This window comes from Thunnus thynnus, chromosome 12 (assembly GCF_963924715.1).
Source record: "Thunnus thynnus chromosome 12, fThuThy2.1, whole genome shotgun sequence".
In the NCBI taxonomy this organism is placed as follows: domain Eukaryota; kingdom Metazoa; phylum Chordata; class Actinopteri; order Scombriformes; family Scombridae; genus Thunnus; species Thunnus thynnus.
Window position 1 is genome coordinate 21,068,580 of NC_089528.1, and position 20,130 is coordinate 21,088,709.

General features: G+C 38.6%; 1 protein-coding gene across 3 annotated transcripts in view; it reads left to right on the forward strand.

The window, feature by feature from the left end:
- cacnb2b (calcium channel, voltage-dependent, beta 2b) overlaps positions 1–20,130 on the forward strand; it is a 37,194-nt gene that overhangs the window by 8,087 nt on the left and 8,977 nt on the right. For all 3 annotated transcript variants that reach the window (XM_067606277.1, XM_067606279.1, XM_067606278.1), the window contains exons 2-6: positions 10,964–11,029; positions 15,192–15,314; positions 15,522–15,661; positions 16,136–16,197; positions 16,370–16,395. In XM_067606277.1, coding sequence (XP_067462378.1) covers positions 10,964–11,029; positions 15,192–15,314; positions 15,522–15,661; positions 16,136–16,197; positions 16,370–16,395 — 417 coding nt within the window. The remainder of the gene's footprint in view (positions 1–10,963; positions 11,030–15,191; positions 15,315–15,521; positions 15,662–16,135; positions 16,198–16,369; positions 16,396–20,130) is intronic.

Here is a 20,130-nt window from a genome sequence, read left to right on the forward strand (position 1 = left end):
AAAGTAAATGAGCAACAGTTAAATGAAAGAGGACTGCAGTTATAAAGATAAAATTCCACTATTCCTTAGCTGCAGAAAATATTTATGGGCGAAAATTGAGAATTTGCAAACACCCGGGCTCAGTGCCAGCTGCTCAATGGAGGGCCGACAAGAAATTAGTCACAATTATATTAGTGACCTGCTCCATAGACAACAATGAACTGTAGTAGGGTGTTTGGGAAACAGGCTGCGTTTTTGTCCTTTTTTGATGCACGACTCTATCCACTAAAGCTTACCAACAAAGTTTTAATGAAGCTTATTAGTCTTCTACTTACAGATGTAGCTGCAGGTCACCTAATATATCTGGAGATACATGTGAACATTTTACAGTTTTAATCTTTTATCATGAAAAATCTGTTACTTGGTCACAGAAAATACAAACGAGCACATCCATTGAAAAGGATACACTCACCAACGGGGTCTGTTATTATACTCTATTTTGTTGATTATAGATCTATTTTGAAGAGCTCGACGAGTGCATGTCGGTATCTCATCTGCCAATGTGAAGCTCTGGAAATCTGAAACGTTAAGTGTCGACCTCCAAACCAGCATCCTATTCACAAGTTGAAAAAAACAAACAACAAGCAAACATGGGTACGGTCAAAAGGATCATGTGAATGTGGCAGCTTTTCTCAATCAGAGAGCCGACTGTTGAACAACCAGCTCTGTAGTTTTAGAAGTTGAAGATTACCACTTCACATGAACACACCACAGTAACTAAACAAGTGTCACATCCAAAATATCACAAAGTAGCAACACATTTCATCCTCTGTATGGCAATAGACAACATCACAATAGAAACACCTGACAGATAGAGATGCTTTGAGTGTACAGACTTTGGTTGCAGATATTTGCGTATATTCTGGATATGGAAGGATTTCAATATCAATTACATCTGTGCCTGCTATTGAAGATAAAAGCATATACAGTTAAGAGTTAAGAGAGTAAGTCAAGGTAACATGTTTCAAATACATTTTCATCTTATTTGTTTTTTCAAATTTCAGAGAAGAGTGGCATGGACAAGCCGCTGGAGTTGGGAAGTGGAAAGAATGATCTTGGTGTTGCGGAGATAAAAGTCCTGTTAATTTGCTGCATAGATCATTCAGGTGACTGACAGTTGGAGCAGCTACAGGGATTTGACAGGCATGAAATTCTCCTGATTGGATCATCAACACAAAAAAATGAGCAACTGAGTATGAAATTATCTGGTTCTTTCATGATAAAAAGTCCAAGTGTAGAAGTGTGTATAAAAAAATGTACAGAGAGAAGTCAACTACAACTTCTAAAGAGCATTTTGGTAGGAAATATCAAGTCACCAAGTTTAACACCAAGCACCAATTCCACTTTGTTGAACCATTACGAAGTTCAGATCAGTTCTCTTTTGGATTTTGGATGAATTTGGCAACTATGGTGCAGAGCTTTGTACCAAATGCAATGAAGAGTTCTGTGAATAGCAGTTAAGACTCACAGGTATCACAGTGTTTAGAGCCACACAAACTAATGAAAAAAACAATTTCTCAATGGCGATAGGAGAAACCTATACTGACACAAAACTATACAAGAGACTCCCATCTTTCTATGTTCAGGAACATTGAGGACATCACTAAAAGACAAGTTTGAAATTGGAGTTTACAGTTCAGAAAAATACTCCCAGAGCCAGCTGTTCCTCTTAAGCTGTTCTTCACAAGTCTATTGAGACTTAATGTTCAGTCATTAGTCACAGTTTGAGCTGATTGAGTTTAAAATTAAGCATTAAGCAGTGAAGTTTATTCTTGAGCTTGGAAACAATCCCAACTCAAGGTCCAATTACTATCTCTTTCCTCTTTCAACCGTATCACATGGCCTTTATCAGCAACATCATCAGTTTGCTCGATTGCCATAGATATTACTCTAATGTCCTATCACCATGACAACTGAATGTATTCCATCAGCTGATGAAGACTGCATGATACAGTCGAAAGCTCTGGATAAAAGGGTTAGCTTGGATATGATAAATCATAGTTACTTGGAGCCTTTTCCAGTTGAGATTCACCAAAGTAAATGATAAAATCCTGCATGATGATGAACTCATTTGGCAGTGAAAGTAAAAGTGTCAAGCTGTTTCCAAACAATGCTGCAGATCAAAAGCCAAGCTCCGGAGTTCAGTGTTATTCGTATGGTTGTCAGTTTGCCTCAGCTTACAAGATACTACACTGTCATGGGGCTGAAGGCCTGTAGCAGATGTAATGGTGTGGAAACTCTTGACCCCTAGTTGGCTTTTTCGTAGCTACAAATGAGATATAGATAACAGCAGCACCTGGGGGGGCAGCCTGCAAGGCGCAGGAGGCTGCAGGGATGTGGCAGAGTGAGTAGCAAGAGTACATACACACACACACACTGCATCTCCAAATGCAAACAATCAGAACACTGCCCACCCAAGTAAGCAGACACACAGAGTCACACACACACCTCCACCCTCTTTAGTCTGCCACTCACCTTTCATCTAGATAAGAAGGTGCTGAACTCTGCTCTCTCTGTCTCTGTGGACATTTTCACATACACTGCTACTTCCATGTGAACTCTTTGATACTTAAAGATCCCCTCCAGACACGTTGTAAGATATATAAAAATAGTCTGCTTGAAATGATAATATGGGTCTGATATGATTTTTCCACAATAAAAGTCCAATTACCTAATTTAAATCCTTAAAATGACATCTCTTCCTTTTCCCTCATTGAAAAATCAATAAGCCATGAATATGCAAATATTTTTCATTTCAAAAGTTTAACTGCTGGACACTAGATGTCTCCTACTTCACTGAACTCCATTCTTGATGTATATGCACTGGAGGCTTGTGTAAACTGCACACTGGACCATGATTGGCTGCAAACTAGTTGTGATGTCACAAATCCTGCCTGTAAATACAATCTTAAACTCAGATTTTTGATGAGCAGAGATAGACTTTCCCCATTCATCAGATATATGTGAAAACAACCTTCTAGTGTCAAACCCTGCACATAAATCATTCTGCACAGTGAAGATCAAACATCCAGCTGAAGTAACAAAAAAATAAAACATATTTTTGAGTGGAAGGGGACTTTAAATTTCATGCTGATGCTGAATCAGAGTCTGAGCTGTGTGAGAAGCATGTACATACCATGCAGGGTAAGCAGGAACATTGGATCATCTGTTCCTCTCTGTTTATTTAAAACATTTATTTATGCCATTTATGAATGTGCATGCTTTGTGTCAATTTGAAATGTGTAAACACTTTATTTATTCATGTGAATGACATGTAAGTGTGTCAACTGGCTTGAATGACAGTTTAGATGTTTGACTTCTTTTGGCTTTGAAAAAGGTACAGCAGCAGTGATGGCGAACACTTCTCAAGCTGACCTAATTATACTGACATTCTCTTTGGAGATCTAACTGTCAATTCCATATCTCCTCAATGGCTCCTTCATTGATTTATATGTACTACTCAATTACTGCTAGCATCTTTAATTAGTCTATAAGGATATATCGGATTTTGCTAAACAATGTGGAGCACTATTTATTAACCTAGAGTTGAGGACGTAAGAGTTGGAGGTGTGGAGGATTTTTTTTTTTTTTCCTTTTGTGTATCCTTGTGTGTATTTCTCTGAGGATCACAGCATACAAGTGACAATGGGAGAAGAATTTCATTAGTGGGAGTCATTTATGCTTTGGTGGCATATTTCTTTCAATGGTTGCCATGGAAACTGCCATGGATCTGCCCATTTTTTTGAGGGAGTGTGCAGTTGGAATGGTATCTTTAGGGATACAAATGTATACTATCTGGTGCAATGGATAATTGCTACTCGTGCTTAAGCTTGCCAGCTGGAGGAGATGGAAGATGGATGAGGTCTTGAATTAGGAAAACAGAAAAACAAGCCGGGCGTACAGCTGAATCAAAGTGTCTTGCTCGTTGGTTGGATGGAGAGATGGCTGATTTTTGTTTGAGATTCCATCACATATTTTCTTTTTCACCACTTTGACAGCTTTCCAGTGTCTACTACATTTCCTTTAAAGCTCCAAATAATTCCATAAAAGTGCCATATTAAATGTTTTTGGAATTGTGCTTCAACATGGGTCTTATGTTTGTGGTTGTAGCCATTGAGGCATACAGTCCAGTCTTACAGATGTTCAGTTTGCCCTTTTTAGTTGAACAACTTTCTTGTCAAGACAATGTTGAGAATGTGTTTTAATGTTAAACTTGCAGCAAGTAGACATTTAAAGTGCATTTTCTTTCATTTTCGTTAACTGAACTTGGTTTTGATAAAAAAAATGTGCTTTCCTTCTTTCTGTCTGACTCTCTTAAAACTTGTGTTGCTTGCTATCAGAGTCTAACTAAGCCTCGTTTGGAAGCTCCTAATTGAAACCAGACCCACCTTTGCCAAACCAACCACTCTATCCTCATCCTTTAGGCCTTAAAAACAAAATACTTGAAGACACTTTCTATTATTGGGCTTGTCCACGTAGGCCAACAGTATGCTCTCAAGAGCGTTATCACTCTGGTGCTCAGTGCTCATCACTGCCCCCTGAGGCAGATGGGGGGAATCCAGTTGTAATGGGTGTTTTTTCCTCAATGTTTGAAAAACACAGTAATAAGACTATTCTGGCAGTACTCAAAACCTAACTTAGACAAGCCATACAAAGGTGAGACTTATGCTTTACTTACAAACAGTATGTTGTGGTTTTACAAGAGAAAAGCATGATGACTAACAGGTTGGTTTGGCAAATATACATTGGATTGACTTCCCCACCACTAAAGAGCACCGCACAGCAACTTCCCTAAGCTTTCAAAGCATTCAGGACTGTCTTTCATACAGTGGATAAAACAGTTCGAAACATCTAATAAACTGAATTGAATGAACGTTAAAGAAGTGTCTGTGTAACATGAAGGTGCCTCAAGTGTTTTACATGAAGGACTCCAAAAACATTTGAACATACAGGCTACAGGTTCTCAGGTCATGTGTTTTTTCTTTTTCTTGTCTGAAGCATATGTGGAGATGTTTACTTGTTGCATTTTTGCACACAACAATACTCTCTTTTGTTTGTTCCAGACATTTTGCACAGCACAAGTGATGCAGAACAATTAAACATCTGGCATTTGGACACATGCTGTATGTAACTTATTTGAATAGACCAAATAACCTCTCATCTTGTTAGTTTAAAGGCTTTGTTAAGGGGTCATCGTAAATTCAATTCTCTACCTGTGCATTTAGCTTAGCATGAAAGATCTGCTCATTTTGTCATCACTGATCTTGTCCGTTGTTTGGTTACAGCTGAAGAAACATCTGAATAGGAGCATCAGTAAACATAGCAGTTCGCCCTTTATTTCATGTCTTTCCAGGCATTAGTAGTTGCTTTTTATTCCCATGATACCCATAAAATCCACAAAACTGTGCCTCTCAGGACTTTTTCCCCTGTAGTTGCTTCTGAATGAACTGAATGAACTGAATAAAAGGTTCATGCAAAGTTTTCTTAAACAAATCCAACAATGAAGAAGTAAATAAGAAAGAGCTGGAATAAACTGGTTCAAACATCTTTAATGTGAACATAAGCTGTATCAGCTTTTCTTTAAAACCCAGTCCAGAGTTTGTTTGTCCTCTGGGGAATTGCAGTGCTCCAGGCCAGCCAGCTGGCTCCTGGCGACTCGATGGCTCTGATTATTTCAGTTAAGGGATGGAGTCCATCTCCCCAATCAGATGCTCCTTTCCTAATGTACTCCCTTGGCGTGTGCTGAAAGAGCTGTGTAAACGCTTTTGAGCAGGAAAGGAGTCACCTTCAGGTAGCGCACGATAAAATGTGTCTTTACTTGTTCACCCACCCTCCTCCCATCATCTTCGTCCTCCACCTTCCTTTTCCCACCCTCTGAGTCACGTAATCACGTTAATGGGTTGGGATGGGAGGGAAAGGAAGGGGTTGTTGGTGAAGAGATGGAGATGGAGGGATGAATGAAGAAGTGCAGTAGAAAAAAAGAGTGAATTAGAAAATTAGACGAGACTTACTGGACACTTTTACAGGGCAGAGATGATATGGATATAAGAAACGGGAAATACTGTGTAGAACAGGAATTCTGGGTATTATTGATCAATAGTTTCATCTAACTGAAATGTTCTGTGATGATTAGCAAAGCCCATTTTTAATGTTGCAAAAGCTGCTCTGAATTTGAACCGTAGAGTTGCAACTAACTAACTAACTTTTCATTTTCGATTAATCTTCTGATTATTTTCTTGATTTATGGTGAAAAATGCCCTTTAAAACTATAAGGTGATGTATTTAAATTGCTTGTTCTATCCAACCATCAAAATGCTTTCAAATATCACAAAGAAAAGTGTCAAATCCTTAAATTTGAGAAGCTGAAACCAGAGATTTTTTTGACATTTTTGCTTAAAAATGATTGAAACAATTCATTGATTATCTAAGCAGTTGACAATTCATGTAAATCCCTAATTTTTGCAGTTCTTTCCTTTTCCCAGACATCTCTAGTCACCTGCAGTAGCGTGCTCAATATTGTTTAGTAATTCAGCGGGGGCGTTTTGTACTATTGGCTGGGTGACATTGGCTTGCATGAGAGGCGGGTGCTGTGCGAACAGATGTCTACACCAGCCATGGGTAAACAAAAACCCATGCCTGGGCATAATTCTGCCCCAGGGAGATTTACATCCTCCTCCTCTCCAATTCCCTCCTCATCACGTTGAATTCTCTATCTTGACACTGTCTCGACTGCATCCTTCTGCTTTTCTGTAACTTATTCTCTCCACCCCTTATATGATATATAATTGTACTCCATTTTTTCAAGTTAGTTAAACTTGACATCACTATTTCAAAATGCATTTTGGTGTCAGTTAATTTCAGTTTTGCTTTCTAAGCATTTGACCATTTTTATTTTACTATTTATTATTTATTACTTATTACATTTAATTTTTAGTGATAGTTACATTTGTAGTTAAATTCATAGTTTTTAAATTCATAGTCTTTTTTATGCTTGTGTTTCCTCTCACCACGCCGCCTTTCTTGTGTTATTTTGACCTATTTTTACCTAGCTTTCTCTTTGATGTTGATCACTTCTTTATCTAGTAAATGGAGATGCGTTCTGACTCTGGATGGGTTTCTTCCTTTCAATTCAAGTCCATGAACATGTCTGTTAGAAGACGCATATACTGTAGGTGAGACAAATTTATTTGTATGTCACCTTTTATCAACAAGGTCAATTCAAAGTGCCATACATTCAGTAAGAAAAGGGCATTAAGATAAGATACAGAAGAAATACAAATACAAATACAATATAAAATTATATATAAATAGGATTTTAAATGACATATTAAAATAAAAGATAAAAAATAAACTAGGAATAAAACAGATTGTAGAGTTGGAGAAGACCTCCAAATATGTAATGTATAGAAATTAACTAGGAACTTTAAAAAAATAATAAATTCTAGTATATATTCAGAGGGATCCCAAATATTAATTTAATATCATTAATTTGGTGGCAGGAGGACTCTATGATTTAAAGTTGTATTCCAGCCTGTAATATAACATGCAAGAGTGCAGCAAACTGTCTTATACATTCATGCAGGTGTATGCTGATCAGCTATCAACACTCTTCTTTTCTAGTCACTAAACTTCACCACACACTGTATGTATCTACGCTTTCGAAATCTCACCTCCTTGATTTATAATTTTACTATTCATGAATTTCCTCTTCACATTTCACTCATCATACCCTGTCTTCTCTGAACCTCCATCATCAATTTTGGGTTTTTTTTTTTCTTTCTTTGTCCAACATGTATCCTCACTTCACTCTTTACTCTTTTTCCCTCTCTTTCTTTCAGCTCCCATCCTCCCGTCCTTCAGCTCACTCCCTCTGTCTTCCCACTTAATTTCACAATACAAGCTATTAAAACAGAGTTGTTTGCAGTTGAAAATAGGTCCATCATAATTACTGGCCTATAGACATGTTGCATAATCCATCATCCGTCAAAGTCACACTGCCTCACTGGTGTCAGGCAGCGCAGTGTTCACTCATTTGGAATAACTTATAGAGTAGGAGTGTGTAAGTGGTAAAGGAGAGTCAACGGGATATTGTTTCTAGCTGTTTGAACATGAAGTCTGAGCAGTGAACACAGGTGTGGCTTTGATTTACCCAGTGTATTCTTACAGTATGATCCTTTTTTAATGAGCGTTAAAGAGGGAAACCTTGTGTCCAACAAAATGTATTTATATACTAATACTTTGCTTTGCCAAAGATGTTTTAGAGGAAACATAATTGCTGCCTGAATTATATTTGATGGCAACATTTGCGTGACATTCTTATGCTGCACAGAAGTAATAGGAAGAAGATTAAAGATTTCAAATTGACTCTGTTAATATTTAATCAAGACCACAATTTTTCCAAAATCTTAAAGGAATAGTTCAATATTTTTTGGAAATGCATTTATTCGCTTTCTTTCCAAGAGTTAGATGAGAAGATCGATGCCACTCTCATGTCTGTGCTTTAAGTGTGAAGTTAGAGCAGAGAGGCGATTAGCTTATCATGAAGACTGGAAGCAGGAAACAGCTAGCCTCACTCTCTCCAGACTTCAAAAATCCTCCAGCACCTTCAAACCTTCCTAATTAACACATTATATCTAATTTGTTTAATCTGTCCAGACAGTTAACAGTAGCAGATACGTTCAAGGTGGCAGCAAGCTTCCTATAAAAGATATTTGCCGGTGCACATTAGTTTTATATGAATGCCATTGTAGGAAACAGGGTTTAATAGGTTCAGTTGCAGCAGAGTGAAGAGAACTCCACCAAACTTCAGTTTAAGTCATATTGAATAAAATTTGATGTATTCTCATGTCTCCCTCCTGCCAAATCATACAGGATGTTACCAAAGATCTGTTCAATTAAAAAATCTACATTTCAGTCACTTCTCTCTCACCGTTGTTCTGCGCCGTAAACCTTAATGATCCAAACTCATTAAAGAGAAATAACCTGAAGTGAAATCCTGAAAATGGAGCTGAGGTGAAAAAATATCTCTCTGATACAACAATCAACAATCTGTCAACAAAAATGTTTCATTACAAGATTCACAAATTTTCAATTTCTCTTTTTCCAGCTGCTCCTTGTACATGTTGGAAGTGTCCTTGAGCAAGACATTGAACCCTAAATTGTTATTAATTTGTGTAATGAAGACGAAAAAGTTTGCCAAACGAATATTATATAACAAGGTTGAAGCTGGTTATCATGAAAGCAGCTTACAAAGAAAAGTGTAGGAAAAAAGAAAAATGTCAGCAAATAAAAAATATAAAATACAGTATGAAATTATAAAGTTATTATTAAAGTTAATATAATAGAGTACAAGTGTATGTGAAAATAATTTGAGATTAGATTTTAGTATACTGATTTTATGGGGCTCACCAAGGACTGCGTTGTTAAAATGCATCATACTGAGCAGACTGGTGACAGCGAGAGAGCTGATTTGTGACTTTGGGATGCAAGTGTGTATCTTGAGTGCCAGATTGACGCAGGGGGGCTGTGCCATCTCCTGGCTATGACACAGAGGGCATTAATTACCATGTCTTTGAGGGGACAATCTAATCTCTGGGACACATGGCACATAAACCTGACTGTCCCAGGAGGGATTTGCTGCATCGCTTTCTGACAATTAAAGGCAGAAGGGTTCTGGGAAAAGGGATAGTCAGTGAGAAGGCATGTCGAGGAGATGTTATTCATAATAGGTCGTAAGCTTAACAGTGAAGTGTTGATTCTGTTTGCATTGGCATTATTATTAGGATTATAAGACATTTGGGGAAATTTATTAATTGAGACAATGCAATTTTATTCATTTACCCTTCCCAGTTTTAAAAAAGCTCTCATAACTCACCTTTTTAAAGCTGCTTTTAACTGATGCTCAGATCCTCATCTGATTCTTTAAAATGAGAGTATGTCTTTTTGTCTTTTATTCTCTTTTACTGCATTTGTTTTCTACTTTTAACACTGTGTCTTTCCTGATGATCTTGTGTGTAACTTCTTTTTGCCAATTTGTTTATCTGAATGCCTTTCTTATATATTTTCTCCTTCCACAGCTGGAAAGGCGCTTTTACATTTAAAGACACAGCCTGTGAAAACAGTTGTATAAAGTTGTCTGTTGCTCTATAAGAACTTAAGCAAGTCTGAGAAAATTACTCAAATTAGAAACTGAGCACATGGAGTTTTAAAAAATGGACATTGTGGGAAGTGTAGAATTCAGTGTTTTTGGAGCGTGACTCATAGGGACTAAAACCAGGACATCTCAGTCTCTGCCGCATCAATTTTGACCACTGTTTTCCTCACAATATCTGTCTCTCACAACTTCATAGAAGTGCAATAATGAATTGCTCGAGTACTCTTTTAAAACATTTCTGGTTTCTCATCTGGCTGCTGCTGTTTTGGGGTACATTAGAATCATGATGTGTTTATTGTTCTTAGGTTGTCCTTAAAATGCCAGCTCACAATAATTACAATATGGCATCTTTTATATCATTCTTATTGGCTGTTGTGATTTTTTTTTCTTTAATTTTGATGTCATTATATATTTTGTGTTTTCTCTTTTGTGTCTTAGTCAGTGACTAATTGACTAAAACACTCTTGATAAGGAGATTTTAATGTCAGTGATGCTTCCCTCGTTAAATAAATAAAAACAAATAATGAATGCACTGACTAGTGGTCCCAACATTAGTTTGAATTAGTCTGATTTTCACATGTGCTCTCACATATTTCTCTTTCTCTGAGTCCTTTCTTACACTTTTATTTAAAAAAATCTTTATCCACAACTATAAAGAAACAGACAACTCTGCTAATCAGTCTATAATACCAATGCAGTAATTCCAATTCATAGCGATTAATGCAGTGAACTGATTAAACTAATTGTCGTTACTCTCCGTCTCTCCTCCAGGGAGAGCGTCAGGACTCGGATGTCGTTGAGGAAAGAAACGCCCAGGTGCAGCTGGAGAAGGCCAAGGTACTGTCTCACTGTTGCATCATGGTATCACCTGACCCAACCCACTGCAACCTTCGCAGACTCGTTTTTCACAGAGGCTGCTCTCAAGGACGTGATTACATCACAGACAGGAAACACAGATATCAGGGCATCGGATTAGCAGAGCAATATTCTGCTATTAAAATGAGTAATTGCAATCTTCAGTCCTGTCATCTCTTTACGTGCTCAATGTCTGCAGAGGAATAATAATGAGGAATTCTGACACCTTCTTCCATCTGTCTGCAACCACAGTTCACCACAAAATGTGCTGAATATGTCGGCTTTAGAATCTAAAATAAAATATGAGGACAATAACCTGTAATCTGATGTGCAAATGAGATGAGATAAATCACTTAATCTCATTTCTGTACTGCTTGTTCCAGCATGTTTTTATTTAAAATTCTTTAAAGTTCATTCGCAAGTCAAGACTATAAATCTAGACTCACCCTTTAAAGTATTATTTGCATTTTTCCTTTATTTATTAGCATACTATGGTGGTGGAGCAAGCTTAATGCACTGCAATTTGATAAAACATAAGAAGAAAACATCTTCACCACCTTAACAACACATACAAAACATAAAAATACTGCAAATGAGTAAAATAACAAAAAAAATCCCCAATTTGACAACATGTTTGTGCCATAAAGAAACATGCAACAAATATACTTCAGAAATGCTACACCCAACAATTGAAGTCCTACAACACAAAGGATGTTTCTAGGGGACACTAAAAACTGATGGACGGGCTAGTAATTGGTAAAAGGCTAACACTGGTAGGTGTATAAACAATATGTCCAATAACATGAAATCAGAATTCATTGTTGAGTGGTTTTAGTTTTAAAATTACGTTCGCAATGTATTGGACTTGCAGCATTTCTGTATCTGCAGCACATTTCTTTCTAAATTCTGCATGCGTGTTGTCAAAGTGGTGAAGATGTTTTCTGCATTTGCTCACTATGCACGTGTTCTCTCAAGCTGTAGTGAGTAAGAACTACACTTAGTATTTCAGTTTCTGACATATATACCAATACACCTACATGCTTTGTTATCGTCTTTCAGTTACAAAGGAATCTCCATGAGCATAATGCCAAATATCAAACATGAATGGCTTGTATTGTAACCATAATTTGCCTAAACTGCTTGCCAAAGGTGTACATATCTAGGTTTTCCAGTGGTGGCCGTCATATGTCTCTTATGACAAATACTCAAGTAGAAATGGTTTGATAATGATGACGATAATTAAGATTAGAGCCTTACCAATAAATGTATGACTGCCAATAAGTAACATAAGACACTGCTGTGCAGAAACTGACAAGTTGATTTTTCAAGTGTAAAATGCCTGTTCGGAATGGGCTGATTTCTCAATACCTAGAGAGAACAGTGCCTGTCCCCTAAATGCCTCTCATTCAAACTTTTGGTAGACGCTACAATTTACCAATGCTCCCTAAACGCTTCAAATGCAGGCTATCAGTAGACTCTACAAATACGATTTTCCCAAAACGCCTCACACGCAGGCTATCAGTAGACTCTATAATTTACCGATGCTCCCTAAATGCCTCACAAACAGAATATCTGGAGACAACAATTTTGAGTTGAACTGAAGTTGATTGGATGAACGTACCTGAGACATCCTGCACTATGTCTTGAACGCACATGCCAAGTTTCGTTCATACTACACAGTTTAATAGTAGAGTTTAAGTCTCCTAAATGTTTTCAAGTCATTAACACTATGGATGTAATCCCACCTCTGACCACAATGTGGGTTGCAGTGGCAGAGTGGCACTGTCCATATTTCTGCTCGTTGACTCCACGGGCAGAAGAAGAAGCAAATCAACGTTATTTATGAGGTATTTTTATATATTTCTCGAGAACTGCTCATCCAAATAACTTCAGACATCTTCATTGCACTTCCTTGTATCCCTAGCAATCCACCTGCCAGGTATGAAGTGGATCGGATGAACAGTTCTTGAGATATGCGAAGGACAAACTTACATTCATACATACAGACAGAGATTCCTTGCTTTATATAGAAAGAAGAGAGATAACTTGATCACAAGTTCTTTAAAAAAAAAAAAAATCTAAGGGATTCTTAGCAAAAGCATTTATTTATGTTATGTGTTTATATTAAAAAAAAAAATCAAAATATATATATCGTTATCAGATATCAGTCCTGGCCTCAAAAATCCATTAGTGATCAGGCTTTAATTAAGTTGTGTAATTCTGGCACATCGTGTGAAATATCTGAGGAACAATTTGGGAAGTGCTTTTTAGTGGCAAACAGTGGCAACAGTTCCAAACCTCTTAAACTTAAAAAGTTGAAGAAATATGATATGAGGTCAAGTCAAAGCTGAGCCATTGCAATCTCCTAAATTGTCTCCTAAAATCACATTTTAGTGTGACTCACACACACACACACACCAAAGGAGGTGTATGCATGTACTGAAGGAGGTGTATGCATACATTGCTCTTTTTCTGTTGGCATATTGTAATCACCATGAAGGTCATTAAACAAAAAGACATTGAAATATCACAGCTGATATTAAAGTCCCCTCTCTTTGCCTTTTAAGCGACGCCTGCTGATACACGTCCCATTGAATATTCAATTATATCCTCTCCTACAGATTTAATGTGCTCCCAATGGAGCTTTGTAATTAAGGCAGCAAACACAACACGGCCAGTCCCCTGCTGACCCCACACTCTCATCTTTCTAAAGTGGAGTAATTAGCAGCTTGATCGGCATGCCACTGACATTTGACTCTGATAGGATTACAATGCCAACAGGCTTTCTATCAGAGGAAAGCATACAGTAGGTACTTTGCAACAAAGAGGAAGGAATCAGTCTTTTTCACATTTTGACTTGTCATAGTAGGACAAGCACAAATGTTTCTAATCACATTAATGATGAGTCTGTTCTGTTCAAGTAACCCAGTAAGTCAGTGTGACAGAAACTAACCATGTCCAATTTAGTTTCACAACTCAGTGTTGAGGGGACAAGGACAAATGTAACAGATGTGATAACCTAATGAGATTGGTACAATTGAATAAATGCAGCATCTGTTGGCACCCCAATACCACAGCTTGCTGCTAAAACTCTATGTGCACCTCCCTGACAGACCGGAGTAACCACAAGAACCTGTAACTATAGTTCTTACTGCTGTCGGTCCATGTACAATCTAATCTACATGAGACGCTTGGATTTAATTCAATTTTGGTTTGATACTGGATGAGGATATGTGGATCTAACTGACATTTTGCCTGTTAAACCACACTGCATTATCTGTTATATCCCCTAAGTTATGTAAAAATGTTTAATACTGCATTCATTCATTAATTCATTACTTTGTGACCAGAAAAAATCAAGAGCACAAATTAAGTAATTTGTGCACATGAATAGGAGACCACAAATTAGTAATTTGTGTGCACCAATTAATTCCACAGTGTGATTTATTCATTTCTGTGCACACACTTTTTTTCTCCATGACTCCTGCTGAGCTCCGTATGCCTGCAATGTAAGTGCAGAGCTCAGAATGATATTTCTCCTTTAAATGATTAAGATCATAAGCTACAGTTTACAAATTGTTAATATTGACCTGCAGAGCTGTTTTTGCACATTGTGGCAGTTAATAAAAGCACAATGCCCACATACAAAACATGACGCACACACTCAGTGTGTATGCACAGCATGCATACAGGTACATGGCCATACTCCCAGGCATGCACTGCACAATATTATCCTAAATATGTAACTATGTTGGTTTGAAAAGAATATGAACAGCTTTGTACATATTTACACGTGCACAGAAATGATTTATTGCATCATCTAGTTAACAATATTATGCTTTAAAAGCACATTTGGGCAGATTACAGAATGTAGTACTGAAAATGTTTCTGCATGAAAATGGCAGCAAGTTTCTTTATCAGTCTCATTTCACATTAGCTCTGGTTCTCTGTTACAATACTAGTTGTTACTGGATGTTAGAAAGATTGTTTTCAATGTACAGATTCAAAATAATGCACTGCATGTAATCAATTGTAATTGAGCAAAATGATTCAATTGTGTGAACATGTGTATGGGTGAAAAGTAGGAATTAAGATATTTGAGAAATTCGTTGTTTTGTTATGAATATCTGTCCTGTGTCCCCAGTACAAGCCAGTGGCATTTGCTGTACGTTGCAACTTCTCTTACACGCCAGCAGACGACGACAGCGTCCCCGTGCCAGGCCAGGCTGTCACCTTTGAGGCCAGAGACTTCCTGCATGTCAAAGAGGTTTGAAAGAAACACACATACATAAATGAGTTACATACAGGTGGAGTTATTACCAGGACTTGTCTTATAAGGCATGACACTCTGCATTAAGATTTTGATACACATTGCAGTAGATAAAAATGACATAAATGCAGTTGCTGAATTGAGTTTTTTCTTTAGCCAAAACAAGCCTTAAGTACACACTCTCTTTTCTCTTGAAATGACCAGAAGTTTAACAATGACTGGTGGATCGGACGGCCGGTGAAGGAGGATGGTGTGGTGGGCTTTGTCCCCAGTCCAGTCAATCTGGAAACCATTCTCATCAGAAGAGAGGTCCAGGCAAGAAAAGCTGCCAAGGCCTTAGCCAAGTACGTACAACATGCTGCTCTTTCCACTGGCTTCAATAGAGAACTGTTGTATACTACTGTTGCAGACAAGTCTACTGTATTAGTGTACTGTAATCCAAATAATAATCTTTATTGGTCCTGCACACATACAAACAAAACAAAAGTCAATAGATTGACCAAAAGGAAAACATTGGATAGTAAATTTAACCTACAGCATTGGTTGTGTTTACTCTGATCAGCCTGGCAGGCAAGAGGATCCACTGCCCACTGCAAGATTTTGACTTGACCTAGTTAGTGTGACAGAAACACATCTAGAGGATCTTGGATATTTGGCTTTGGTGGCAACTGTTCTGAATCACTAAAGGGGATTTACTCTGAAAGCTCTATACATGCTATATCACAGTATCTTAGAGCATCAGACATACAGTATAGCGTTCTATTTTCAACATGAATGAATGACTGACTGCTAATTTAGGTCATTTTGTCACATTTCAGCAAAGCAGCATCTCAAGCCGCTCAAGATATGAACTCAAAGAAATATACCCCTCCTTCACAAGGTCAGTGTGTGTGTGTGTGTTTGTGTGTGTGTGTGTGTGTGTGTGTGTGTGTGTGTGTGTGTGTGTGTGTGTGTGTGTGTGTGTTTGAAATTGTGTAAAAGGATTGTTTGTTCTCCTATTTTTTGCTGATTGGTGATTGGTTAACATCAGGTATCTCTCCTGTCTCCAACAGCCAATCAGCAGGTGAAAAAGAAACCGGTAAGTGACTGAACGTTTGTTGCTCACTTCTCTTTCATCCCATTGCTTTTCGTTATCTAAAATTAAATGTAATCCACTCTCAACCTACTGTATGTTTGCACTGCAAGCAACATGTTGACATGAGGCTCTGTTTAGTATTTTGTACACTGTATATATTTTCATGGATTAACAAAGCCTCCGAGATCTAATTAGTCAGCATTAATTTAATACAATTGAGAAAAACTCAATAGCTCACATGTACATTAGTTTCAGACAGATGTAGCGATGATGGATAAAGCTGCATTTCCCATCACCCTCAATGGGTCAAACACAGGCCACTGAACCTCGCATTAACAAAGGTGTTATACTGCGGTATAAAAGGGTGAACCTGAGTTTCTATAATTACAATGTTGTTGATTGGTTTTCAGGGAAGGTAGGCTCTGCACTGTGGTGACCAGCAGCACAGTTTGTCTGAGTCATGTTTGTTATTGTTTCTTGTCTTTACAAATCTGTTGTTCATTGTCGATGTGCTTGTTCATGCATCGGACTACAAGGCATCATGATGAGTATACGGGGATTAGTTTTATCACTAGGAGTTATTTTGTTTGCAGACAACGTTGCAGGTGAACCAGCTGGCAAATTGGATTCACACATACGCTACAGCAGAGACTTCCTCCTGCAACATAGCTCCTACTCAAGTGATTAGAATCAGCCTGATGCAAACATCCCTGCGGAGATTACAAGGAATTTTCTTTTTATAATGGACACAAAAGGAAAAGAGGAAAGAAGGGAGGGGTGCAGCAAAAACTTAAGGGAGGAAAACAGAAGTTCAGCTCCCAACCATTATTTTCTTAAACAAACAGCAAGACTGTGCTGGACTCTTACGTTTACCCAGACGGATTTACTATCACATGCATGGACCGATGCAGAGAGACTATAGGCAAGGAGCAAATAGGGGGCGTGTACGTCATGATAAATGACGGGTGGTGCAAAACAACGGCGGTGAGGAAGATCTGTACCCCTGATATTGAACTCTTATCAGTGTCCATGCAACCCTCCTATCTTCAATGACTTCCCACAAATATTTCTCACAATTGTTTATATCCATCGAAAAGCAAATACTGATAAGGCAGCAGATATTATTTTTAGTATTACCCAAGAATTTGATGAAATTTCCCCTGATGCACACTGTCTCCCTATTCTCAGTATGTCACCTACCCTACAAGAAAAAACAAAACCATTGACTTAGGTTATGGCTCCATCCCTAAGGCATATTCATCCATTTCTAAGGCCCCCCTTGGTGGCTCAGAGCACAATACTGTCCTTCTTAGCTGGTTGTCCACCTATCGGAAGATTGGCTGTTTGATTCCTGGCTCCTCCAGTTGTGGGGTCCAGTATCTTGTCCAAGGACAAGATACTGAACCCCAAATTGCTCCTGAAGACTGTGCCATCGGTGTATGAGTGTATGTGTGTGAATGATTAGAAACTCCTTCTGATGAGCAGGTTGGCACCTTGCATGGCAGCCTGTGCCATCAGTGTATGAATGTGTGTGTGTGAATGGGTGAATGTTGGCATGTAGTGTAAAAGTGCTTTGAGTGGTCGGAGGCCCAGAAAGGCATTATATAAATGCAGCCCATTTACCATTTACTTAGACCCACCTATAAACAGATTCTGAGGATGAAGCCTGTGGACAAGCAGATCCAGGTGTGGGATGAGGACTTCTGCCAATTTAAATGAGATGACAGAAGTTATCTTGGGCTATATAGTCTTCTGTGTGGGTGCGATTATTCCAACAAAGACCAACAGAGTGTACCCAAAGAACAAGCCGTGGGTGGCTAAAGGATTAAAGGAGGTGCTAAATGAGAAAATGAGGGTTTTTTGCTTCCAGAGCCTGCAGGACAAAAGGGAGATACAGAGGAAGGTAAACAAGGAGATCTATAAGGCCAAATGCCAGTGTAGGGACAAGGTACAGAGGTACAGAGTAACCTGGGCAACACTAGTGCTGCATAGGCTGGCATAAAGACCATGACAAATGTCCCCTCCCTTTATGGCAGGGAAAAAAATGGACACCTGTCCAGATGAGAGGGTGTACCTCTCTTTAGCCAACAAACTGAATGAATTTTTCACCCACTCCAAGACGGGGGGCGGCCACAACATTCCTGCTTGGCAAGAGATGGACAATGCTGGGATGGAGAACACACACAACACACTCATCATCAAGGAGGAGGTGGTGCAGCAAGTGTTTGAGAGCACTCACACATGAAAGAGCCCAGGGCACGATAACATTGGTGGCAGGGTGTTGAAACACTGAGTGGGATGAGCACTCCCTCTTTCAACACACACTGGATACCCAGGTGGTCCTGTCACTGTTGAAAACATCAATCGTGGTCCGCCTTCCCAAAGTCCATCATCCATCCTGTCCTAATGACTACACGCCCATTTCCCTCACTGGTAGTTGAATCACTTGAGAGGATTATCAAAACTCACATTATCAACTCATGTAAGCAGGTCCTGGACCCACTATAATTTGCTTATCACTCTGCAAGAGTGACAGATGATACCATTTTAAATATGCAGAAGGCACGAGTCCTCTTTGCAGATTTCTCTTCTGCATTTAATACAATCCACCTATTAATCCTGGCTGACAGACTGAAAGAGCAGTTTGGACAGGATTCAAAACTAATCAGATGGACTTTGGATTTCCTTATGGGCAGATCTCAAAGGGTGAGGGTAGGCAACACCATGTTCAAGAGGTGCATTTTACCTCTATTGGCACATCACAGGGCAGTGTGCTGCACCTTTGCTATATTTTATACACACTGTACTTTTCTCGAAGCAGATACCCTGGACGCCATGTAATTAAGTTTGCAGATGACACCGCCTTGGTCATTCTAATCAAGCAGGATGAAGTCGAACATGGTCTAGTTTTAAATGACTTCGTCAACTGATGTGTTGCCTCACATTTAAATCTGAACACATGCAAGACCAAAGAGCTGAATTTAGATTTTAGATGTGATGTTCCACCACCTGCTGTATCTAGGATCAGAGGAGGTGATGGAATACAAGTATCTTGGTCTTATTATAGATCAAAAACTCTCCCGGGACCAATGTGCTGATGATGTATTTCTAAGAAGGGCCAACAGCGCATTTACTTTCTTAGAAAACTCAACTTTTTTAACATTGATAACAACATTCTCACTCTATTTTACAAATCTTTTATTGAGAGCGTTCTTTGTTATTGTATTGTATGCTTGTATGGACATTCCAAAATCACTCACAAGACTGAATTAGGAAAAACTGTGAAGACCTGCGGGAAAATCATGGGGGAACAGCAGGCTGACCTGCACCACCTGTACCTGACCAGGCTGGCTGAGTAGGTAGACAAGGTCCCATCCACTTTCAGTAGAGTTCCAGCCACTCCCCTCTGGTCGGAGGATCAGAACAACCAACCAAGCAAAAAACTCATTTTTTCCCATGGCAATAACTCAATTAAACAAGATGCAGTGGTTGTGGGGAGTCTGGGTAAATACATAGACTAGGGGATGGTGAATACATGGTTACTATAGGGGATGTGCAGTATACTCACTACTTATTTTTATTACAGTTGTTGGTATACGAATATCTGCCTGGACTGTGGTGATATGTATGATGGCTGCTATAGATGATCTTGGACTATTGTATAATGTCCCTTTCCCTCCCTATATTTCCTGCATGTCTCTACACTGTCAACCGTCAGATAAAGGCATGAATGGCAAA